The sequence below is a fragment of the Ruditapes philippinarum genome, unplaced genomic scaffold, assembly GCF_026571515.1.
Source record: "Ruditapes philippinarum isolate M1 unplaced genomic scaffold, ASM2657151v2 ctg466_1_1_1_1, whole genome shotgun sequence".
NCBI lineage: Eukaryota > Metazoa > Mollusca > Bivalvia > Venerida > Veneridae > Ruditapes > Ruditapes philippinarum.
In genome coordinates this window covers 7,224-33,954 of record NW_026858741.1, presented here as the reverse complement: position 1 = coordinate 33,954, position 26,731 = coordinate 7,224, and the positions used below count along the sequence as shown (strand labels likewise).

The following is a 26,731-nucleotide window of genomic DNA, read 5'->3' as shown; positions in this document are numbered from 1 at the left end:
CTTTGTTTCTCGTGTTTTAAAAGTCAAGGAATATCATGGTATGCTCTAAGGGACTTGACATGTTACACATGTCATATTACAAGTACAGTAACAATTGACATTAATCAGCACTGCTCAAGACTAAAGAGTTAAATCCTAGAAAGCAGATTAAACTATGACTTGGCCACCTAGGAAGATGTCTATTTCACAGAACTAGCTCAAAGCAAATGGTAATAAAAAGGTACAAACTAGTGGTTCTACCAAGGCACTTGCTGGTGCTTGAAACATGCAGAGGAGCACTTGTGGATACCCCTTATCCATTTTAAACTAAAATGTACTAATTGACCATCTTGGGATGAATAACCTTGTTATAATGTTTTAGTGAATAGAATTAACCTTTCTAAAAATGGTAATTTGCATCAAGTAAAAGTCGAGCTGTAAAGAAGACGATGATATTATCTATAGTGTGAATTGTATGAAACCTGCCGGAAAGTTTCATTTTAACATTTTTAACAAATAAATGTTGACTTGATTACCTGGTTTTTAAGAAAACATGGGCACAAAATTATTGGTGCAAGAAGATAAAGTATAAGTCACAAAAGCACTGGTGAATGGAAGATGGACAAAGCCCCACACGTCAAAATTTTAAAGAGGGGATGAATTTTAAATGTGTAACCGTGGGGGCCTTAACTACTGGTACTAGAAGTACGAATGTGTCTTTTATTACCAGAACAAACCTGCCTTTGTTTAATACCCAACAACAATTCAAGTGCAAATGTCTTTAATTTTGCTTCATTACGGAGTTGATTATTGTATCTTTGAAATAAAATCGTAGATAATTGTCGGCATTTATACATCTACTTCAACACCTCCCTATTTTAGTTGACCAATTAGCTATATAATACAATTGTCCAGATCACCTTGGAGACATCATACATCTAATATGTACACAGTTGTCAGGCTGGTGATAATAAAGTGTGCATCATACCATATATAGTTTCCCTGAAAAGCTCAATGTAAAGCAAGAGCACCGCTACTCAATATATGTGATCATCCTATGAAGTTTGACAGTTGTAAAACTTTTAACAATATTAGGGTCACTTGATATTGACCTTATGACCCCAATACAGATATTTGATCTTTTATTCAATATAGGCAATCATCCTTTGAAGTTTGAACACTGTAAGCCCAATGGAACTTGTGTTATGCTCCGCAAAGCACAATTTTCAGTGTTAAGGTCATTGTGACCAGAGCTGCATTACTGGTACTGCAGTATGTACTGCAGTGATTTTGCAAGTACTGGTACTGATACTAAATTTGTGACCTTGACCTTTGATCTTATGAGCCTAAAATCAATAGGGGTCATGTATTGGACATGGCTGTTCATCCTATAAAATTTTACAGCTGTAATACCCAAGTTATTGAGCCAAAACCGTTTTCAGTTTTAAGGTAAAAATGACCTTGACTTTGTGACCCAAAAATCAATAGGGGTCTTCTACTCAATATTGACAATCTTCCTATGAAGTTTGAACATTGTGGGCCAAATGGAACTTAAGTTATGCTCCAGGAACTAAATTTTCAGTGTAAAGATCATTGTGATCCTGACCTTTTATGCTTCGGAATCTGTTTTCAGTTTTAAGGTAATAGTGACCTTGACCTTTGACCTGGTGACCCCAAAATCAAGAGGGGTCTTCTACCCAATATGGACAATCATCCTATGAAGTTTGAATAGTGTGGGCCGAATGGAACTTAAGTTATGCTCCGGGAACTGTTTTCAGTTTACAGGTAATAGTGACCTTGACCTTGTGACCACAAAGTCAATAGAGGTCTTCTACCCAATATGAACAATCATCCTATGAAGTTTGATTATTGTGGACCAAATGGAACTTAAGTTATGCTCTGGAAACTGTTTTCAGTTTTAAGGTAATAGTGACCTTGACCTTTGACCTTGTGACCCCAAAATCAATAGGGGTCTTCTACCCAATATGGACAATCATTCTATGAAGTTTGAATATTGTGGGCCAAATGGAACATAAAACTGTTTTCAGTTTAAAGGTAATAGTGACCTTTGACCTTGTGACTCCAAAATCAATAGGGGTCTTCTACCCAATATGGACAATCATCCTATGACGTTTGAATATTGTGGGCCAAATGGAACTTAAGTTATGCTCCGGAAACCAAATTGCTAACGGACGGACGTGCCAACAATTGGGGTTTATGTGCTTTTTCTTTGATCTTTATGTGGCATTTTCCCCATAAACCAGTAAAATTACCACATAAACCAGTCGGTTTATGGGATTTCCTTCTTTTTTTAAGTAAAACTATGGACGGAATGAAGCTCATAGACCATTGGATGTTCGCCCCGACAGACGGACAGGGGATATAACATAATATGCCTGAATTTTTTCCGGGCATATAAAAAAAAGAGCTGGAAGCAGTAATAATGGTGTATATTGAAAGACAAAAAACAACACAAAATATTCTTCCTCCTCATTTAATATTAATGCTTTCTGTGGAAAAAGCAATTTATTAACTTAGCTCTTGCCTGTTTGGATTAAAATGACATTGCCTATGTCACCAGTATACAGCCTTATGATGTTTAATATCCATGCTGTCTCATCAGACTTTTTTCTGTTTGCCAGCTTAACTTAGCATTTTGACACTGACATTTGAGGCTTAACAACCAATGGACAGAGAATCAATTACCAATTAAAGCAGGATTATGGTATCTCTACAAAAGGTATTTTCCATTAACTAAATGTTTTCCTTTTCAGCAATACATTTTCAGCTTAACTGTTTTGACAGAAAGATTCTAGGTACAGCCACAGTCATGTTGTCCATTTAATAGATTGTCTTCATATTTGGACACAACAAACCTTTGGCAAGACCTTAACTAGACTGGCAATGACCCTGACTCACAATTGACCTTGACCTCCAATGTTTAAATTTTACTCAAGCTTTGCCATAACTATGTAATTTATGAATGGTCTTCATTCACAATAATCCTTTGGACAAGATTTAATTAAACTTAACCTTAAGTTGACCTTGACACTTACGGTCAAATTAGTGAGGCCATAACTTTTTTATTTATGGATTTGATTTATACTTGGACAAAAAGAACACTTAATGTGAAAACCCTTATGTTGAACAATTAAACTGTAACCTTGACCTTTAAAACTGCATGCCTCCAGATTTATGCTAATTTTCATGAAATTTTTGAAAAAGTATTTAACAGTAAAATATTGTGAAGTGAACAAAGAAAGAAATTTACACATTGCAAACAGCACTTACAATCGGCACTTACAATCGACGTATATAACTGAGATTTCAAAATATACATAAATACCTCTAACTGCGTTAGTAACGCAGTAGAAATAGTGATTGATACTGAAAAATCAGTTATTAAACGCACATAACATGTAAATAATTAATTTAATATTGAATATTTTTACTTTTGCTAAGATATTAATACATTTTTCTAAAGATTGAATTTCTTGTAATATTTTGGCTCATCTGAAGGCATGCAGCTTTAATTGACCTGGACTTTCAAGGTCATATATGAAATTTTAATTTGTTTGTTACAATAAAGAATAGGTTTTGATGCAGTCCTCTTTACAAAAATATCCTTTCTCTGATGTGTTTGACTTCAGAAATAAGAAAAAAACGTCGAGTGTGGTCCCCACTAGGCAATATCTTTCGTTTTTTTTTTTAATCTGTTTTCTGAATTACTTGGGGTTTTAGCAGAACAGTAACAAAGCAAATTGGGTTTATCTTATGTTTATTATCAATTAACAAATATAGCTAGTAATGACAGTAATACAGTTATTTATTGTGAATGGAAACATGCTTTCAAGACACAAAGGTATAAACATATGAAAAGCATTCATAAAATTTGTGAACTTAACTTCAATGAGAGAAGTATGTTTTCATATTGTGACACAATTAACTTACGTTTTTTTATAATCATAAATTTTTCATGTTGCTGTGAAAGTTGGAATGAATATAGATTTCAATAATTCTATATTAACCATGTTAACTAACCAAGAAAAATAAACACTAACATTTACCCTGCTGAATTTCTTCCAAGGATTTGTCAAGCTTTTAGGTTTTGTTTCTTTGTTTGGTTGGATTTATGTTTGTTTGGTTGAAAAACAAACTAGATCGCTCACCTGACTTATCAAACTCATCCAAACAATTACCTAGACAAGCATTCTGACCAAGTCTCATGACAGGTGAGTCAAAAATGTGACAGTGTTAACAAGGATTATCCATATTTGAGCAGTGCGACCTAGTTTTTTACCCAGGTGACACATATTCAAACTTGACCTAGAAATCATCAAAACAAACTTTCAGACCAATTTCCAGGATACTTGAATCAATACAGTAGCAACTAGAGTGTTAACAAGATTTTTCTATTTTTAGCTCCGGTGACCTAGTTTCACATGCGATTTCGAACTCATCCAAGCAATTACCTAGACAAGCATCCTGACCAAGTTTGATGATAATTGAGTCGAAAATGTGACCACTAGAATGTTAACAAGGTTTTTCCATATTTGGGCGGTGTGACCTAGTTTTTCATCCAAGATGACCCATGTTCGATCTTGACTTAGAAATTATCAAAACAAACTTTCAGACCAATTAACAGAATATTTGGATCACAACAGTAGCCACTAGAGTGTTAACAAGATTTTTCTATTTTTAGCTCCTGTGACCTAGTTTTTCATCCGAGATGTCCCATGTTCGATTAATTCCCAGCAATGACCTAGACAAGTTTCCTGACCAAGTTTGATGGCAATTGAGTCAAAATTGTGACCACTAGAGTGTTAACAAGGTTTTTCTATTTTTAGCTCCTGTGACCTAGTTTTCCATCCGAGATGACCCATGTTCGAACTCATCCAAGCTATCACCTAGACAAGCATCTTGACCAAGTTTGATGATGATTGATGCAAAAATGTGACCTCTAGAGTGTTAACAAGGTTGTTCTATTTTTAGCTCCAGTGACCTACTTTTTCATCCGAGATGACCCATGTTCGAACTCATCCGAGCTATCACTTAGATAAGCATCTTGACCAAGTTTGATGATGATTGATGCAAAAATGTGACCGCTAGAGTGTTAACAAGGTTTTTCTATTTTTAGCTCCGGTGACCTACTTTTTCATACGAGATGACCCATGTTCAAACTCATCCAAGCTGTCAACTAGATAAGCACCCTGACCAAGTTTGATGATGATTGGTTCAAAAATGTGACCACTAGAGTGTTCACAAGGTTTTTCTATATATAGCTCCTGTGACCTACTTTTTCATCCGAGATGACCCATGTTCGAACTCATCCCAGCTATCACCTAGACAAACATCCTGACCAAGTTTGATGATGATTGGGTCAAAAATGTGACCTCTAGAGTGTTAACAAGGTTTTTCTATTTTTAGCTCCAGTGACCTACTTTTTCATCCGAGATGACCCATGTTCGAACTCATCCGAGCTTCAACTAGATAAGCACCCTGACCAAGTTTGATGATGATTGAGGCAAAAATGCGACCGCTAGATTGTTCACAAGCAATTGTGGACGGACGACGGACATTCACCGATCCTAAAAGCTCACCCTGAGCAAGCTAAGGTGAGCTAAAAAACTTATTTAAGATCATATGGCGACAAATCAGGAAAGATGATTTTAGCTAACGGCAGGGATAAAAGGTGGCTGCAATTCTGATACTTCAGCCCCTCCATCACAAGAGGGTGTAGTTATTTAGCTGACCATTATTATCAATTTTGGGGATATCAAGATATTACCAAATACTAGTAATCATGTTAGTAAAATGTCATGTTTCAATCATTTAATATTTGCTATACATTTTATAAAATTTCATCTCTCAGACAGAAAAAAATAATAGAGTATAGATGTTTCAAATTTGATACAAAACAGTTCAAGCTTTATCAAAGACATCAAACTAATGCCATATGAAAGAAAATGAAAATACATTCTGATTTTACAATAAAATATAGAGCCTAACTTATGAGCAACTTGTCTTAAAGTTGAGTAAATACCATACAAAAAAATTAACCACAAGGGCACCTACAAGAGTGTACAGATAAATGAGCTGCGCCATGACAAAAACCAACATAATGCGTTTGCGACCAGCATGGATCAAGACCAGCCTGCACATCCGCGCAGTCTGATCAGGATCCATGCTGTTCGCTTACAAAAACCCTATTACAAGTAGAGATACTGATAGTGAATAGCATGGATCCTGATCAGTCTGCACGGATGCCCAGGCTGGTCTTGATCCATGCTGGTCGCAAACCCATTATGTTGGTTTTGTCATGACACGGCTCAAATACTTTCAAGCTTTACTGTTGGTGGAAGACGTCAGGTGGCCAGCTGTTCATTATTTTAGGCACAAATGAGTAGAACCACTGACTAATTAATTTAATCAAATACATGTATAACAGAAAATCAAATATTTTCATGATTAAAAGTCACTAATGAATGAACAAGACAAAAAAATCACTCCTTATTAAAAGAAACTCGGTGTTAAAAAGACATGCTTTTACAAAATTACAAATATAGAGTTGGCTCTGAAGATAAAATATATTCAAATATTAAAGAAAATCTTACGTTTTATGTCTTATAAAACAACATCAAATATTCATGCCTTTAAAAAAATGACAAATTAAAGTTTATTTTAATGACTAAATACATCAAATATAACAGAAAATCAAATGTTTTGGATTTTTTTCATAATAAAAACTCACAAACAAATTAAGGAGATAAAATCACTCATTCTAAAATAACTTCAGAGTCAAATACCTAAAACTTCTCGTCTTGCATACAAAGGGAGATAAAACATTCACTGTAAACCAAAATGTTTTCTTAAAGTAACAAACATTTCATGTCTTAATAAACATGAGCTTTCAGTCTGAGCTGATTTATCCTTTCCATCTCTCATTACGTATGAAAAAAAGCAAAAATCAACAACAACCCTAAATTGTCATAACAACAAATTAATAAATCTTAGATGACAAATCAAAAACTGTTGAATCATTGTACCACCTGATGCCTATTAGATATTTCCTGCCATATAACTAGATTTGCCATGTGAGTAACTATTTTAAAGGTTATCTTCTACATGGCATAAAGTTGGCAATACTTATTAAGTGATAAAGTGACTATCTACATTTCTTGATTGCTGGCATCTCTGTATGTTTTTGTTGGTTACATGATTGTCAACATTTAGGAAGTTAAATTGTGAAATCTCCAGCTGTATTATTGAAAGATGTACTACCTCCGTTTCACCCTCCCCACCATTACACCTGTCCCTCCACTCCACCAGGTGTTACAATACTCAGTTTTGTAGAACCGTTACAGTTACATATCAACATTAATGATCCAAGGCTCTCTCAATGCTCAATTAGTTACATGACTAGACTATGCATAAACTAAACCTACAAAACTAAACATATAACAAAAAAAGAGAAAAATCGATGTATCATACAAAACGTACAAAAATGCTATAAAAATCACCATTATTTGATGTTCTAAAGAAAACAACAACAATGACTAGATATTTTCTTGTTTTAAAATTCAAACAACAACATTTGTCAATATCAACCACTTTTGAGTCATCTTACATTTCATCATTTCCTTCCAAGAATTGTGTAACACACAACTCCACATTATTACCACAACTCTTCAACATTTTCCTAATGGAATTTCTTCCTATATGAGGTAACACTGACATCACAAGCTCTACTTTATTTTCTATCTCACTGTTATTAACATTCAAAGTATCTGAGTCGTATCCGGAATCGATTCGTTCCTGCCCTGAACTAAACCTGGAGTGATCTAATTTTTGGTCAATATTTTTATAACCATCATAATTCATTTTGTTCGTGTTGGTATTAGAACAACTGGCACCACATGTATATGCATCTTGAATCAAAATCTGTGGACTACTTTTCATCATTTTGGAATTACCTGTGTCCGATGTGTGTTTAACAGGTGTAGCGATATCAAGATCAATGTCCGGCAAGCTATCCTGACTATCACTACCTCGAGACAATGATAATTCACCATTTTGACCAGAATTATCCACATTTCCTGAATAAATTTCATTATTTCTCTCTTCATTATCACGTTCTTCCACCGATGTTACGGTCTGATTATCGTTTGTACTGTCAGTGTCAGCAAAAATATCTTCATCAGAACAATATCCATTGTTGTTATCATTTTCTAAAATTTCAACAACCTTGCTTGCCTTTTCACTAACATCTAAACCTTCTATGCCGTCTGTATGTTCCATATTTAAAGAGTCACCCATGTCTGACTCTGCAACTACTTTATATAGTGCTTCATCTTCTCTTTTTCTACTTTTAGATCCTTTACCAAGCTTGCCTCCAGCATTTCGTTTACATCTTTTTTTATTATCTTTGTCAACTGACGTCTGAACTACATTTATTTCTATACAGTCTCTGGATGGGGTAAAATTGAAGTCAGATGTCCTGGGCTTTTTCTTAGGTATAAGTTCACTATCATTAACAGACGATTCTTCTATGCAGTGTTCATCTGGCTGGAAAACAAAATCTTTCTTTCTTTGTTTTCTTTTCACCAATTTGGTATTTTCTTCCGTATGAGATTCATTTAACAAATCAATAGTTTTATTACTTTCATTGTCAATACCAGGATAAGTATTTTGAATTTGGAAACTTTTTACACTCTCATTAACATCTGTTGTACAGTTTGAAGATCTGAACATAGCTGGTGACCCTTTATTACATGGCACTGATGTCAAGGGTTGTGACCTAGCATCATTTCCACCCTGCTTAGGAGAATCAACACTATGTACAGATTGTCTCTGATTTATTTTGGGCCTGTACGTGGCTGCATGATTTTCTCTGGCAGTTCTACTGGGAGTTGGGTAGTTCAGGGATCCACCCTCACTGCAGTGGTACTGCATCAGGGGTCGGGTTTTAGGTATAGCTCCACCTTTAGCAACATCAGCCACACCTTCTGTTTTATTACATGTGTCATACTTGGATCTTTCCAGAACTAAAGCAAGTTCATCATCATCATCATCATCATCATCAACATCGTCATCATCAACAACAATGACATTGCCAACCTCAACAACATCATTACTATCGTCATCGATAACAACACAATCACTCTCTACTTTATTACTCTCTTTAGAGCCTTTACTACTGGTATGTTTCGCTTTTGTCCTTGAAACATTTAAATGACCATGCTGTGTCTTCTTTGAACTATTTAAATTTTCCAAGATCTCATCAATTTTATTCTTTTCAGCCCTGGACATCTCAATAGCCAGTCTCAATTCCTCATCAAATCTTAAATCAGATGACAATGAATTGGTAGTTGACTTTACTTTACCAGCTGATGGTTTATTCCAAACATTGTTAATTTCATCAGTAGAAGTTTTAGTTTGACATGATTGAGATTTCTTCATAGAGTCCTCTAGTTTTAACAGCTCGTCAAAATCACCTTTATTAACCCTGTAATGGTAAAAAAACATACATTTCCTTCAAACCATCATATTTTTCAACACATTATTACTTAAATTAAGCATGAGGTGTCAAGTCAATAAAATAAATATGGACAAATATTTTATATGTAGACAAATATTTTAAAAGTGGACAATAAATTTCTAAGTTTATAAAGGGGAATAATGAAGAGATGTGTCATGAAAACATAAATGAAGTTTCAAGTGAATATGTCACGTGGCTGAGGATTTAGAACATAAAACTATATGAGTTCACAAGCGAGAAACAATTCAGTACAAGTGCTCTGTTAGAATGAATGACATGCCCCCAGGGGGCTTGACTCTGATGACCATGACCTGTGACCTCAGTGACCTCTGTGAGCCTTAAAGGTAGAGGTCATCAAAGTATATGCATCTGTGAAGTTTGGGGGCTGTAGGTTGGAGGACTTCCATGTCACTGTTAAAGTTATGTGACAGACAGATCAGGAAGGCATAAAAATTCAATGACACAGGTTTTGGCAAGTGACATTAAGTAATCACCTTAAGAAGTTTCATATTAAATTTTTCAGTTTTTATTAAAAAGTTGAGCTGAATCCAAAACTTTAGCAATTTGTTAATGCCAATGCCAGGGTTGAGATAGAGAAAAATTTCTGAATGTATACAGGACAATGACTGAATTATTAACAGATAATGCTACTACTGCCACCAACCTTTCCTTTAATTCAGCAGTAAGAGATGCCAGCAGTATCACTGTAATGTTGAGATTATCAGTTTCCTTCACCAGTAAGTCAGGATGTTTCTTTAAATCCTCTATCACCATCTACAAACAACAAAATATTCATACAATTTTTAAACAAGTCATAACAAGAAACTTCCCATTGACCCGAGTAGGGTTCAAACTCTGCATTCTTGGGTGGAGAGCCAGACACTTTATTCACAAGGTCAATGCTTCTGCCACATACCAAAAGCCAGCCATCAGTTTACTAGCACAAACCTGATCCTCCATCTGTAACTTTCAATTTCTCGAAATAAATGGGAACAAAATATTAATTATTGTAATATTAACAAGAGTTTAATGTGTCGAAAGGTCAAATTTGCAAACCATTCTTCTATAATCATCTTTCTCTACTTAGTAGGATTTTGACAATAAACATTGATCTACCACTAAATACATATATTTCCAAGGCAATTTTGCTTTTGAAAGTGATTCACCTTGACATATTTCAAAAAAAATTTTTCACAATTTTAGAAAATGATTCATCGAAATTTTACCCCAAATTGGCCCTTAAAAAAGCACAGAACAATAACAAAACTTCACCATACAAAATAACATTTTTACATTTGACAATAACGGACATTGACCTGTGTAATTTATTCCACACTTGTTTAAACAATTACAACTGAATTCATATTTATAAACAAGTGTAAGATATCAGTGACTTACCTTGACCTGTGTCAAGGTCGGATTTCCACACTTGACAATGCCTTGACAACCATCTTCACACTTGACAACATATTCCTCTGGTTTTCTCTCCAGTATATAATGTACCGCACATTGTATTCCTTTCCTGGTGAAATCTTGTTTCCATTCCTTCATTTTGTTGACCTGAGACCAGAACCGGCCTTCCATCAATGTACGAACTATATCATCTATTGAAGACATACAACATAATCTACATTATACGGTACCAATAATTTCCTAACAAATGCACCCCCTCTTATAAATGCTCCTTTCCATGCGAAATATTTTATCTGGAATTGTCTATCTTTCAATCATATTATGAAGAAAATTTTCAAAATATAAACTGACTGAATAGCAAACAGCTTGCACTGTTCCTCCACTGAGGATTTTTTTTTGCACAACAGGACTAGAAATATTTTTCAGAGACTTGTGTACAACTTAAATTGGTTTAGACCAATAACTTGTGTGCAGATTTTCAGATCATTCAGAGCATATTTTGTTTATTACCTTTGTAGATTTTTTCCATTTTAAGTGATACATGTATGCTTGATCTAAGCAAGAATTTCAATTTTATGTATTTAGGCTTTCGACCTTAGTGGAGCTCCTTTAATAATATAATATAATTTTATTACATGCTTATCGGTAGTTTATAGAAATATATCAGTGAAATAAAGAACTGATAATTCACTGTTTGAAACTGTGAAATTATCAATTTGATAATTTTCACTGTGTTGAATAAAGATTGTTACGTTATTTCAGTGAAATACCAGCATGCACAGTACTGAAACCAACTTACTGACGTGATGTGACGTCGTAAATGATGTCATGTTGTATTATTATTTGGCACGCTTTTCATTTAGTATAAGGTTAAAACAACTTTTTAAATGTTTCTTTGCATACATGTAAAATAAAAAGAAAATTTGTATAGTTTAGTGTAAGATGAAAATATATTTCACCTTGTGAACACCAAAAGTTCATATTTCACTTGTGGCTGCGCCACTCGTGAAATATATCTTTTGGTGCTCACTCGGTGAAATATATTCCAATCTTACACTGAACTAAACAAATATCTTCTATATCTTTACAGTTTATAGAATTTTCAGTTGACAAATAAACAGTTCTTACCAGCTCTTTTCCTCTCTACCAGACATGGTAGAATAATTTGTTTGTTATTCACTCGCCACATCCAACTGTAATCTCCAGTCTTAAGATGTTGAGTTTTATAACATATTCCTCTGTTACCTAACAACCCACACAGCTAAAATCATTGAAATAGAAAAAAATCAATTCATAACCTTTTTTAAAAAAACAAAAATGCTAATTTCTGCTTTAAAATAAATGGTGAGAAACATTAACATGAAGGACAGGGCAGGGTCAGTCTTCGAAGTTGTTTATTTGGAACATCTCTTTTTTTATTAGGGTTGGTTGGTGACTAAATCCTTTTTTTTTTCTTTTTTTTTTTGGCAAACAAGTTGTGACATAAACTATAACAAGCATACAGATTTTTTTAGGGGTGTTGTGGTTTACATAAATGCTAAACATTTAAACAGCGACTTAAAATAACCATGTTATACGCTTAATGTTAAAACCCAATCTAAAGTTTCTTCAGCTGTTGGTCTTATACTAACCTCTGTATTTTCTAACCTGTTTTTTGTTAAAATCGAACCAAACCCTTTTAAACATAACACCCCTAGTTATTGTTATCAAGCATTAAATCTAAAATAATAAAATCTATAAATTACCTCCCCTAGACCATTTTTCTCTCCTCCCAATTCTCGTCTATCAACCAATAAAACAACACTGAAAAAAAACAACAACAATAAAACATCCAATTATTTCAACAATATATATTTTTATCAGACATAGTTATAATTTACATGTGCCCTTACCAGCTATTTTGGGATAAGGCCCCTGGCATAAATTGGGAAAAAAATATTCAACATTTTAGGAAATTTGAGAAATTTTGAAAAGTGGAAAAATTAAATAATACATGATTTTTTTAACATATATATTATAATCATATAATATAACCTGTCACCATTTAATAAAAGCATGTCAAAACATTCAAAATTTTCTCAGAAATAATAACAGTTTAATATTTTTGGGCTGCTGTTGGGAATTTTTATTTTTGTTCACAAATTGGGAGAAAAATAAGAAGCTATTTTGGATTGGGAATTGGGCCTTATTTCGGCCCCTGCTGATAGCTTGGCAATGCCCTGTTGACCCTTCATATCATACATGACAATTCAAGAAACTTAAGTCTAGCTGTTTCTGTAGATATGTCTAAATGAGAAAAATACTCACCCATCTTTACCATCATCATTTGTGTACAATGAATCCTCTAATTCTGGTTTAGGATACTGAGCATTTACCTCCCCTGTCGCTGTCTGACTTATCTCCCCTGGTTTACACAAGGAAGGAAGTCTAGGAACAGAACATGATGAGTCTGATACCTGGTTTATATCTGGTACAGTTGTAGTCAAACCATTCTGAGCTAAATCATGAAAATAAAAATTAAATAAAAAAATTGCTCAAATTTATAATATCATTAAATAATGTTACTATAGTGAAAGACGGAAACACAATATTTTTAATAACACAATTCTGCTGAAATCAAAGTAATAATGAAATATCCTAATAATCTGAAAGTTATCTTGGGGTCAATATCATATTTTTAAATTTCTCATTACATGTGAACTTTTATTTTGTTTTACGATTAATAGAATAGCTATACATGTACCTCTCAATCTTAAAGCAATGTCCTTTCCTAAAGGCATCAGTTGTAACACTGGTGATTTTTTCTGACTTCTTCGTCGTATATATCCTCTTTTTATTAACACTTCCAGACGCCACCAAGCTTTACAAAACTCTGTCAAATTAAGATCAGATTAACGTGTTTAATGTCTTTAAATTTTATCCTTGGCAAACCTACACAACAAGTATAGAGACTAGTTTCAGTGCTTAAACACTTAGCATGCTAAAGAACAAGGACAGTACTCCAGAAGAGTATTTAGTCATTTTAGATTTTGGAGGATAGTGCAAGATACTGAAAGATGCCCCAATTCCTGAAGCATCTCCTGGTTCTTTAGCATGCCAAGTGTTTAAGCACTCATACATGGGACCTTGATTTAAAGTCTCATACTTAAGACTGATCAGTAATATTAAGTGGGCAGCCCGGGAATCGAACCTACAATGTCGAGAATACAAGTCTCGTGCTCTAACTGATTTGCAGGCTGGCTCAGATTATGAAAGTCATAAATGAAACCTTTAACCTACTTCAATTTGTAATGGATTTGTCTCGTTTTAAATTTGGAACAGTCCATTCATAGTTTGAAGGGATTTTAATATGAAAGTACAAAACTTGAGCTACCACTGGTTAGACTAAACTGGCTATATACTGATGGCAAAGGCTACACACTGTCAGTTCTTGCATGTTAAGAGTTATAATCATATTGAATTAATAATATAATCAAATTTCATTAAATGAAATCCCTAACTCATGACTATATCAATACCTCTTACCTAATGATTTTGACTACTCCACACTCAAAGTAAATTTATTAATTAATTACAAGCACTCACATTATGAGTTATTCAGTTGATAATTTGTTAAGAGCATAAAACGTGCATGATCAAATCTTTACTTATTTTGACAGGTTGTAACAATTAACAATGTTTCTTTTTCAGATACATATTTTTTGTATATAATGCACATGAGAGCAGAAAAAAGCGACCAACCATTAGTGCCGTCCGTAAATTGTTCTTCTGTCAGTCTGATAGCTCTACTCTTCACTTTATCTTCAGGAACTAAAATCACTTTACCTGGACTGCTGTAAATAAATTATGTTATAGTTATAGTAATATTACGTCCCGATTTTGTAAAGTGTTTCTAAATAGATTTAAATCAATCTTACATATATTTTCATTTTCATTATCCTCCTGATGTTATTGTGAAACCGGTAGAGGTATAATTAAATTACATAAATTAAGCAAAGGTTTGTTATTTTAACTTTTACTGTTTTATATATAGCCAGAGGCTCCCATAATATCATTTTATTTCATTTGTTCAATAAATTCAGTATTAGACTTACACTCATTCAATATCCTCTTTATACATGTATGTCATCTAGTTTGTAGCCATATCAGTGCTGTTTTGTACAGTCATACTTTTCTCAAAGTTAGAAATAGGATAAAACTAGTACAAAAAGCTACAAAATATATATAAAACAATTGATTTTCAGAAACATGGGAAATGTCGGCTTTCCACTTCCAATCCTGGGGCACAAGTAACATTTACAACTTGGTTAACATATTAGTACTGACCATTCTATTGTAAATGGTAATGCACTGTGAAACTGTACCCTGGGATTAGTTGGGGGAAAACCCACATTTGCTGCAATGCGGATAACATCTATTAGTCATTTATCAGATTCTAAATTAAAGGGTTTACTGAATACTGCTCTGTTACTATATCTTATTCTATACTAAACAAAATAATAAACTAACCAATTATCTTTATGTCTGGCCTCCTCTGTAGCATCTAACAAAGCAACAAGAATACCTCCTGCACTGCTTACAAAACGTCCACCTAAAGGCCTTAGGCAACTAAATTCTTTCTCTTTCTCTAGCTTGGTCAGTCTTGAGCAAGTCTCACATCCAATCTGAAGTAAAAAAAAAAAGTTAATCATATTCTATCTAAAATATTTCCAATAGGTTTGTTTGATTGGGTTTTATGTCACACCAACACAGTATAGGTCATATGGCGCTGATCCAGCTTAACTGGTGGAGGAAGACCTCAGGTGCCCTTCCGTGCATTATTTCAGGCACGAACGGGCACCTGAGTAGAACCACCGAAGTTCCGTAAGATAGCTGGATAGCTTCCTCACATAAACAAATCCAAAGTCCCTGTAGGGATTCGAACCCACAGCAGTGAGGGGCAAGTGGTTTGAAGTAAACGAACTTAACCACTGGGCCACGGACACCCCCTTTCCAACAGGTAATACACTTTAGTGGATTGGCCTACAATTGGGCACATTTTCCAAATAATGATAATAAAAGAAAAGAAATAAATTTTTTTTATTCCAGTAAAATATTGCTTGGAAAAAAAATTGATAGTGTTCTAAGTAATTTAGTATGAACATTTAAATGATGAATACAGACTGAGAGCTTCCATTAGTGAAAGTTTGGGTGTCATTTACTCCTGACTTCCAAAATATAATGCTTTCCTTCTTTACCTATATACACGCCCGGCAAACTGTCGCTCCACTTCAAAATTGTGGTGTACGGTAAAACGAGCGAACGGCATTTCCGAGATAGAGCGGAAGGCCGATTTAAACGCCTAATTGTAAGTATTGTTTATGTTTTTGTCTTGTTACTCATTTAAGTTGTATTTTTCGAAAAACGGAAAATGTGGTTCCGTGTAAGATTGATTTAGGCTTCCAATTATCTAAGCTGTTACAAAAAGAAAATTATTTTAAGCCCGGGAGAACTTTTCTCCCTGACGAAGCGAACGATGATTTGTAGAATATTGAACTTCCCAACCATAGAAATGCCATACCTTTCGGATTTCTTGAAAAAGTGTATTAGTAAATTATCGACCCGTAATAAGAACTTGTCCTTCGTGCAAAGTAAATTACTCCTGAATGATTTCTTAAATTTGTAAACCGATATTTTTCGAAAGTAGTGGAGTGAAAGGGCAAGAGATGGAGCAAAAGGTTCGATGTTGAGCGCAAGGCGATATTAATTTGACGTATTAGGAGGAGCGTAGTCTATGATTTTTTACATATAAAAGCTATAGAAGTTAAGATAGACGTGATCAAGGGTTCAGACCGATATATATACCTTTTCAAGACAACTTATAAAGTGTGATATCCTTTCAACGACTATAGCGTAATAAATGTAATCGCGAAGGTGTCACCTATGGCTTCCGTGTAGATTCCTTTATTTATGTTCGAATTTTGATGAGGCCCGACCATTTAATCATACACATGTATGCATGGCATAATACAGGATGCCACTTATTCGAGGTCAATCATGATTTTTGACACGGTTATGTACATTTAAAAACGTGTGTCCGTGCAAATGCGACAAAATCGAATATTTTTAGTTCTACCGCGAACAAATGTTTCCGAGCAGGTACGTGTAACTCGATTGTTCATGCCAAAATGTTATGTTTTTCGAAAGTTAGATATTCAAGGTGCAGAACAGAAACAAAATTATGCAATGCATGGAACATATTAAATTAAATGGATCACTACTACCAAGTTCAGTTCACAATGACTTTCTGTAATTAATAGCTCTAACGTACCTGTTCTGAGCAAAAACACAAATAAGCCACGTTTTCATGAATTTGTAAGGTGGGGAATCGCTATGAAAATGGTTGACAAGGTGTCAGTCGTTATAAGGATATAACACGTGTTCCAATTATGTTTCAAGATACTTCCTCCCTTAGTTAGCATTGTTGTTTAGTTTATTACTTTCGTCTGAAAGTGTAAGTAGAAATTTCTACTATAACTAGGTCTATTATATTATTGATAATTTAGTCCGTACACCGACTGAGTTCTGCCTCACTTTGCACGGACACACGTTTTTAAATGTAAATAACCGTGTCAATAATCATGATTGACCTCGAATAAGTGGCATCCTGTATTATGCCATGCATACATGTGTATGATTCAATGGTCGGGCCTCATCCAAATTTCGAACATAAATAATGGAATCTACACGGCAGCCATAGGTGACACCTTCGCGATTACATTTATTACGCTATAGTCGTTGAAAGGATATCACACTTTATTAGTTCTCTTTAAAAGGTATATATATATATATCGGTCTTAACACTTGATCATGTCTATTTTAACTTCTATAGCTTTTATTTATAAAAATCATTGACTACGCTCCTCCTAATAGGTCAAATTTATATCGCCTTGCGCTCAACATCGAACCTTTTGCTCCATCTCCCGCCTTTTCACTCCACTACTTTCGAAAAATATCGGTTTACAAATTTAAGAAATCCTTCAGGAGTAATTTATTTTGCACGAAGGCCAAGTTCTTATAACGAGTTGATAATTTACTAATACATTTTTTCAAGAAATCGAAAGGTATGGCATTTCTATGGTTGGGAAGTTCAATATTCTACAAATCATCGTTCGCTTCGTCAGGGAGAAAAGTTCTCCCGGGCTTAATATAATTTTCTTTTTGTAACATCTTAGATCATTGGAAGCCTAAATCAATCCTACACGGAACCACATTTTCCGTTTTTCGAAAAAAATACAACTTAAATAAATAACAAGACAAAAACATAAACAATACTTACAATTAGGCGTTTAAATCGGCCTTCAGCTCTATCTCGGAAAAGCCGTTCGCTCATTTTACCGTACACCACAATTTTGAAGTGGAGCGACAGTTTGCCGGGCGTGATATAATGCGACTTCAAATGTCAAGACATTTTGCAGTCTCTGACTTCCAAATTTTCACACTAAATGGAAGCCCTGTTTTATATAAATATTATGTATTACACACCTAACAACAACATCCATATATAAGGCTATCCTTAAAAAAATGTTTGTTTGCAGTAACCCGACCCAGAATTTTCAAGGTAGGTAGGTAGGTCGATTTTTTTTTTTTTATTGAACTGTACTCCCAAATAAACATGGAATTTCAAAATGCTGGACAATATATGCTTTGATAATCTGGTAACAATTAATAAATTGATAACTGAATTCTAATTTAATAAGACCTACATTTTATTTCTTCTATTAACCTTTTAAAGAACGAAAACAAAGCACAAGGCATAATTTTCTGATTCAAAAATTTTTTTTTTTATCCAGACCATGAAAAAAATTTTTGAGTAGGTGCAAATTTTGTGAGTCGGTCGCGTTACTGCAAACAAACATTTTTTTAAGGTTGGCCTAATTCTGTTGTGGTTTCATGTCATGTATGATACTAAATATTATCAACATAATTATTAATGGTATTACAGACCATTCTTTATGGAAGACTCACTTTTATATGTAAATAGAATAAGTTGAAATATATGGTATGTCATGTAACATATAACAAAATAAACTATTTCAGGGTGGCCATTTGACCCTTGAAATGACTCTTTGACCCTTCAAATTTCCAAAAGGCCTGACTTGACGCTCAGGATTTTAACTGGAGGGTCAAAATCATTGGGATTTGACTTTGTAGTCGGTAAAACTTAAGTCAAAATGACCCTCATGATTTCATGGCTAGTGAACACTCTGTATTTGACATACCCCTTCAAGTTTCCTGGCTTGTTTTACTGATCTAATAGGTTCATCAGCTAACTCTAGAGATACAACTGCCCTTGATGTGCACTCTGCTGCAGATTTCAAATAATGATGACATCTTTGATCTCTCTCATGGTTGATTAAACCTCGCATGAATAAAAATCTCTGAAAATGTTTGAACTAAGACATTATAAAACTAGAACTATCGCTGAATGCGATTCATACCCCCACCAATGTCCTTGACAGAAGACAAATTGGAAAGGTGGTTAAGGGAATAACTTTAGTGGCACAAATACATAAAAAGAAATTATCTCTGGTGAAAAAAAGACTAATTGTACAGGTAATAGTATAAATATTTATTATCAAATCATGTTCAAAACAGTTACAAATAACCTTTCATTTTACCAATGTACTAAACATTTTATAAGTCAATTTTTGACCTTCAAGTGTGGCCTTGACCTTAAGCTGGCACAAGGGTAAGATGGATTCTGCACATTGCCCAGTTAGGGTGAACAATTAAGTAAAGTTTGAAGAAAATCCTTCCATTAGTATAGCATTTATAGAGCGGACATGACATATTGTTTAGTATTGATTGTATGTAAATTTAAAGACTTAAAAAGGGGCATAACTTTGTCAAAATGCAATACAGAGTTATGAAACTTGACCAGCATATCTTAATTGTGACACTTCATATATATTTTAAGTTTCAAGCAAATACCATTTCTAGTTTCAGAAATATTCAAATTACATGTTAAAATTTGAGAATATTTTCTAAGTCAATTTTTGACCTTCAAGTGTGACCTTGACCTTAAGCCGCCAAAAAAGAGTGACATGGGTTCTGCACATTACCTTGTTGAGGTGAACATTTGAGCCAAGATTGAAGAAAATCTTTCAATTAGTGAAGGACTTACAGAGCGGACACAACATATTGTGTAATATTTGATTGTTTGATATTTGACCTTCAATTGTGACCTTGACCTTGAGCTGATACATGGGCAACATGGGCTCTGCACATCCCCTTGTTGAGGTGAACATTTGAGCCAAGTTTAAAGAAAATCCTTCAATTAGTGTAGGACTTACAGAGCGGACACAACATACCATGTAATATTTGATTGTTTGATATTTGACCTTCAATTGTGACCTTGACCTTAAGCTGACACATGGGCAACATGGGTTCTACACATTCCCTTGTTGAGGTGAACATTTGAGCCAAGTTTGAAGAAAAATCTGTCAATTAGTGTAAACTTACAGAGCGGACACAACATACTGTCTAATATTTGATTGTTTGATATTTGACCTTCAATTGTGACCTTGACCTTGAGCCGACACATGGGTTCTGCAAATCCCCTTGTTGAGGTGAACATTTGAGCCAAGTTTGAAGAAAATCTTTCAAGTAGTGTAGGACTTACAGAGCGGACACAACATACTGTCTAATATTTGATTGTGTTTGATATTTGACCTTCAATTGTGACCTTGACCTTGAGCTGACACATAGGCAACATGGGTTTTGCACATCCCCTTGATGAGGTAAACATTTGAGCCAAGTTTGAAGAAAATCCTTCAATTGGTATAGGATCTATAGAGTGGACACAAAAATGGAGACGGACGGACCGACCGACGCGACAAAGCGAATCCATTATAGACCCCCTCCCCCCACGTTTTGTGGTGGGGGTATAATAATAATAAAGTATCTAATAGCCAATTATAATTATTAACATGTTATCTCTATTTGCACAACAAGCCCTAAGTTCAGTAAACTTTAAATGACTTTTCTAACAACATGCCAAGTTTAAAGAAATTCTATTGAACAGTTTTAATTTTGTCTATATAAAAACTACCGAAAACGTCCTTAAGTTAAAAAAAAGCATGTTCATGTTATTGCTCAGGAAGGAAACCAATATTCCATCAATAATTAATCAAAAAAATAATTTAGCATCACATACCCCCATACACGTACAATGTATATAGAAAATAAATATACATGTATATTATGGTTGTGGGCTATTAATGCACTTTTATTATTAGACACTTTTAATACTAGAACTGTCACTGTCTTGGCGTGAATACCCCCTTTTAAACCCCCCCCCCCCCTGCCCCCCCGCAAACCACTTTGTCAGAATCAACAGTGGCCATTTAGGGCTCTAGGACAGCCCTCCCTGCCAAATTTGAGGTTAGTAAGCCAGTACATTGCTAAGTTATGTATTCTACATGCTTCAAATGTGAAAATGTCAAAATCAATTCACTGCAGACAGGCATTCTTAAGCATTTAAGCAGACAAGCTAATTGTAGTAAAAGCCCATGTGAGCTTGACCTTTGGCACAGTAACCTAAAAATCATTAGGGGCATCTACTAGTCATAAACAACCTCAATACCAAATATGAAGACTGTTGACCAAAGCATTCTTCAGCAATTGAGCCGACATGCTTTTATAATCAAGAATCCTGTGACCTTGACCTTTGACCCTGTGACCTCAAAAACAATAGGGGTCACCTTATGATCATGATCAACCTCCATGCCAAATATGAAAATTGTGGGTCAAAGGATTCTTAAGTTATAGGGCGGACAAAATTTTTGAAGTCAAGGCCCTTGTGACCTTGACCTTTGGCCCAGTAACCTCAAAATTAATAGGGGTCATCTAATGGTCATGACTAACCTCAATTCAAAATATAAAGACAGTGGGTCAAAGGATTCTTAAGTTATTGGGCGGACAAGCTTTTATAGTCAAGGCCCTTCTGACCTTGACCTATGACCTAGTGACTTCAAAATCAATAGGGGTCATCTACTTGTCATAACCAACCTCAATGCCAAATATGAAGACTGTTGACCAAAGCATTCTTAAGCAATTGAGGGACAAGCTTTTTGAACTTAAAGCCCCTGTGACCTTGACCATTGAGCCAGGGACCTTAAAATCTATAGGCGTCATCTAATATTATTTTAATAGCATTTTATTTTAGGTTAATAAACTACTCTGTATTTAAGAATGCTGACATCTGAATGTTCTGGGAAATATTTATGTATGTTCCGTTCAGTTGTATAATATACAGTTCAGATAACAAGGAATATGCAAAATCATCCGAGGAACAAGGAGTCCACTCACAACTCTGCCAGAATATTTGTCCAAAAAAAAGAGTGAGTCCCTTGAGAATTCAGAAATGTAATGAGAGTGTCTTCGAGACGAAAATAATAGTGCACCACTCCCATCAGAGAATTTTTGCATAACTCCTTGTCAGTTTCTAGCTCAGATGAAAGTGCAAAAGTTAATTTCTTATATTTTATGTGGTTTGTTTCTCAAATAAATATTACTTTCCATATGTTGTCAATTCACGAATTCGAAAATCTTGCTAAAAGCCGTACTCCAGTACTTTCAGTACATAGCTCTGGGGAATTCACCTATAATTGAGTGTAAAATTGAACTTTATGTTTTTTGCCTGTTTTTAATTAAATTGAAATAAAAAAAGTTTTTTGTTTGAAAGAAAATAATTAAATATGATTGAATGAATAATTCTGTACAAAAAAAAATAAAGTTAATACATAAGTTTACGCAGAAAATGTCTCTATTTATTATGGAAATGTCACTACGACTGTTTTAATTTAATTGATTTTCATTATAAACCATTAATATTTTGAAAACAATTGGCAATAAATATTAAGGAACATTGATTATTTTCAAACACATCAAGTTGTTTCACCTTAAACGGTAAAGAAATGATAGAAAAATTGAAATATCATGTAATAGTGTTATGTACTTCATTTGGTGTAATTCCCCAGAGCTAAATCCGTAACGTACCGGAAAACGGTGTTTAGCTAGGTTTTCGAAAAGGTCAATTATATGAATGGGCCTAATAAATGACACAAAATGTGAGTGCCTGTTCGGCTTATTTACCTTTGCTGCTGAAGACAAATACAAAACAATAGTAATTAAGTAGAATGTCGAGCTTTTCTTAGTTTGATATCATCTGTTTTTACTTACAGTGAGTTTTTACAAGAAGTCATGTATAATAAATAAAAAAATAATTAAATCTGCAAGTCTGCTTGTGTCTACACCACAGGTGCTAGTTGCATTGATTTGACCTAAAATGTGTTTGACCATGTTATTTATACAATAAAATATCAATATATAAAAAAAAAAAAAAAAAAAAAAAAATTTTTTTTTCACTGTTATATTTATTATAGACAAGGTATGCAACATTCAGGTACGAAAATTATGGGTACGCCGGTTATCTGTGTTTAAAAATTTTTCACCGGGCGGTAATATCGTCGGATTTTTGCGTGGAATCAATGCACAATATATTTTTCTATTACAATTACTATTTGCAGATCCCCAATTAACCGCTAGTTAATGTTATAAAGCCCGAAAGTAAGAAATCACCCAGGTCCGAAAGATGAGACCGTCATGACATGTACATTATAACCTGGTATTTACGCTTGAAATACATCAACAAAGAGATTAAACGGGTCAAACACACATGCAAACAACTGGTTTTTACATACTTTTAAATGGTTTTATCCTCCACGAGTGGCACTAAGTCCTATGTGCCCGTATTTTAAGAAAAATTCTACATGTATAAGGTTATTCCTAAATCGGAAGTGTTCTCCGCAACACATGCTTGGTTCCCTGTTTCGCTCTATGTCAATGTATGTGAAACGGAAGCCGGAGAATACTTCCGGTAGGAATTACCTTCTTAAAATATCGTCTACATGTAGAATATTTCTTTAAATACAGGCTCATAGGACTGAGTTCGACTTGTGGAGCATAACACCATTAAAATGTATGTAAAATCCAGTTGTTTGCATGTGTATTCGACCCATTTTATCTCTTTGTTGATGTATTTCAAGCGTAAATACCAGGTTATAATGTACATGTCATGACGGTCTCATCTTTCGGACCTGGGTGATTTCTTACTTTCGGGCTTTATAACATTACATAGCGGTTAACTGGGGATCTGCAAATAGTAAATTGTAATAGAAAAATATATTGTGCATTGATTCCATGCAAAAATCCGACGATATTACCGCCCGGTGAAAAATTTTAACACAGATAACCGGCGTACCCATAATTTTTCGCACCTGAATGTTGATACCTTGTCTATAATAATATAACAGTGAAAAAAATTTTTTTTTTTTTTTTTTTTTAATATATTGATATTTTATTGTATAAATAACAAGGTCAAACACATTTTAGGTCAAATCAATGCAACTAGCACCTGTGGTCTAACACAGTCATTGCAGACAATTTTTACTTATCGCTGTTTTTTTCTCTGCTTGTATACTTTAGTCTTTATTAATTATTATAAACAATGCAAAATGAGGTTCACTGATGATTATATTTGAACATTTTACTATTTTAGATTGCACAATTAAAACGTCTTGGGTGATATGGGTCGAAACTTTTGGGACCGAAATGATCATAAATAATTTGTGCAGTATTTCCTTCAAGTAGATCTAGTTCTATGTTGCCAGATTTACATTTAGATGAACTTAAATGTTCATTTTAATAGCATGGGTGTTTCAAAGATATCAAATGGCTATTTAAGTGGTAATTACCAGATCAGGATATTTCTTTGCACCCGCCATTTCTATTTGTAAACACCATTTGGAATCTCTCGGATTTCTTTCACCACGCTAATTGAGAAGGATGCAAGGTATTAAAATAGAACAGAAACATTCAAAAGTATCCCAAATACACAGATAGTATTTGCTTGTTTTTAATTTGTTGCCAAAGTGCACTGTAATGAAAAAATAGATAAAATAAAACAAATAATATTTTTTGACATTTATCTGCATAATACAGTTGTCTACACAGTTTATTGTGCAAACAGTAGATATATATATATATATATCTATATCAAAACCTTAAGTCTTAAATTAGCTCTTACTAGAAAGATTGTTTAAGTGGTAGAGAACGTTTGACATCAATTATTTCTATAAAATTTATATACAGTGAATAAAAAACAGCGTCTGTCGTGCCTTGCCTATTCGTTCTTGTTAATATATATTGCTTCGCACAATTAGTGTATTTACTTTTTCGGTTAGTGAAACAAATCACATGTCTTCTGATAACATCACTCGCCATATTTCACTCTTGAAAGTAGTTGATGACTTCGAATAAAACAAATAAATAAATAAATATGGAGCAGAAATTTACACAGGGTTCCCAAAACCGTCTGACCACCTGGCATGTCTTGAAAAATATCAGTCGGTTTGGTGAAGATTTTAGAAATATTACATCAAATATAAAAGAAAATATTTTTTTCGGTCTGGTAAAGCCATAAGCTCTTTCGGAATCTCTGATTTAAAATTACCGTCTAGAGAAGTTGTATAAATTAAAAAAAAACTGAGACTATTTTGTAATGGCACAGGTAGACCATGAGGCTAAATGTAATAAAATGGTTTACATATCTGTGGGTAGACCGTTCCACAGACAAATACTTCTGGAAAAAAATAAATACGGGTTATTTTTGTGTTCTTGAGTATGATATCAGATAGTTCAGGTTTCCGGTGGATGTCAGATGTTGATTTTTTTAACCTTCAGAAGATAGTGTTGGATTGTATAGAGGAGCAGATGTTGCTTCTCTGCTCTAGAGGTTGCCAATTTAGATCTTGTAACATCTTAGATACACAACTGGTTTAAATTGTAGGCATTTATATATACATAGCTGCATGACAGCTGACCTTTGAATTTGATCTATTTTGAAAACCAGATATTATTTCCAAGGATGCCAAACCGTGGACAATCATTGACATTTATCTTTACGAATCTGAGTGAGTTATTTGCTTTTGCTGTTATATTATTTATATAATTGGTCAAAGATAGATCTTTACAATTAGAATTGTTACACTGAAATATTTAGCAGTATTGGACATCAGCTATTGACTATGTAGTTTATAAGGAAATATTACATGCTATTTCTTACGATTGCTTCTACGGATTTCTCATTTTTCTGGATTTAACTCCGTGGACCAATTGTATTTCCAGTTTTCATAAGCTGTTGACATTTTTTTGGAGGGTTTGGGTATCTTTGGGAGATTTAATTGTAAGGTTTACTACTGTGTCATCTGCAAATAGTCTAACGTTGCCACTGACATTGTCAGGGAGGTCATTTATATAACATAAGGAAAGAGGCAAAGTCCCAATACCGAACATTGAGGGGCACCATAAAGAACAGATATTTTTCAGAATTTTGACTCTCGACAACAACCTATTTGGCGCTACCATATAGAAACAGCCTTGTCCATGAGATGATATGAAACCTAGTCTATGTAGTTAAACTTCTCGAGAGAGATGAGCTGGGCTTCACAGCTATGTTTTGACCTGAAATCATGTTGAAAAGGGCTTAGGATATCATTCTTGTCAAATAAAAGACCATTATATGCCTCCATTAGCTTAGATGGAATTTATGTTAATGAGATAGTCCTGTAATTATTTATAGACAGTGGGGACGGTACCTGATTTGAAAGATGTGTTCGAAAACAGGGGCTATTTAATGTGAAGTTCTATCGTACCCTTAAGGAAGATATGGTCGGGACCAGATACTTTGCTTAGTTT

General features: G+C 34.1%; 1 protein-coding gene across 1 annotated transcript; it reads right to left on the bottom strand.

Annotated features, from left to right (window-relative positions):
- Window positions 1–3,740: 3,740 nt before the first annotated feature.
- Window positions 3,741–24,825, bottom strand: LOC132754099 (dentin sialophosphoprotein-like). Its single transcript, XM_060744697.1, has 11 exons — window positions 24,730–24,825; window positions 19,192–19,350; window positions 15,440–15,594; window positions 14,672–14,763; window positions 13,674–13,802; window positions 13,238–13,427; window positions 12,676–12,733; window positions 12,059–12,191; window positions 10,916–11,121; window positions 10,182–10,291; window positions 3,741–9,484 (listed from the first exon to the last, which is right to left on the bottom strand). The coding sequence occupies exons 1-11, from the start codon at window positions 24,757–24,759 to the stop codon at window positions 7,603–7,605; spliced, it is 3,144 nt and encodes a 1,047-aa protein (XP_060600680.1). The 5' UTR covers window positions 24,760–24,825; the 3' UTR covers window positions 3,741–7,602.
- Between the last annotated feature and the right edge of the window lie 1,906 nt (window positions 24,826–26,731).

What these genes read in the sequence shown, in the direction of transcription:
- LOC132754099 (XM_060744697.1), bottom strand. Translation starts at nt 24,759, where the DNA reads ATGGCGGGTGCAAAGAAATATCCTGATCTG. An exon ending in CAAAGAAATATCCTGATCTG is followed by an intron (nt 19,351 to 24,729) that starts GTAATTACCACT and finishes AAACATTTTCAG; the next exon opens with AGATTTTTATTCATGCGAGG. An exon ending in AATGATGATGGTAAAGATGG is followed by an intron (nt 12,734 to 13,237) that starts GTGAGTATTTTT and finishes GTTTTTTTTCAG; the next exon opens with TGTTGTTTTATTGGTTGATA.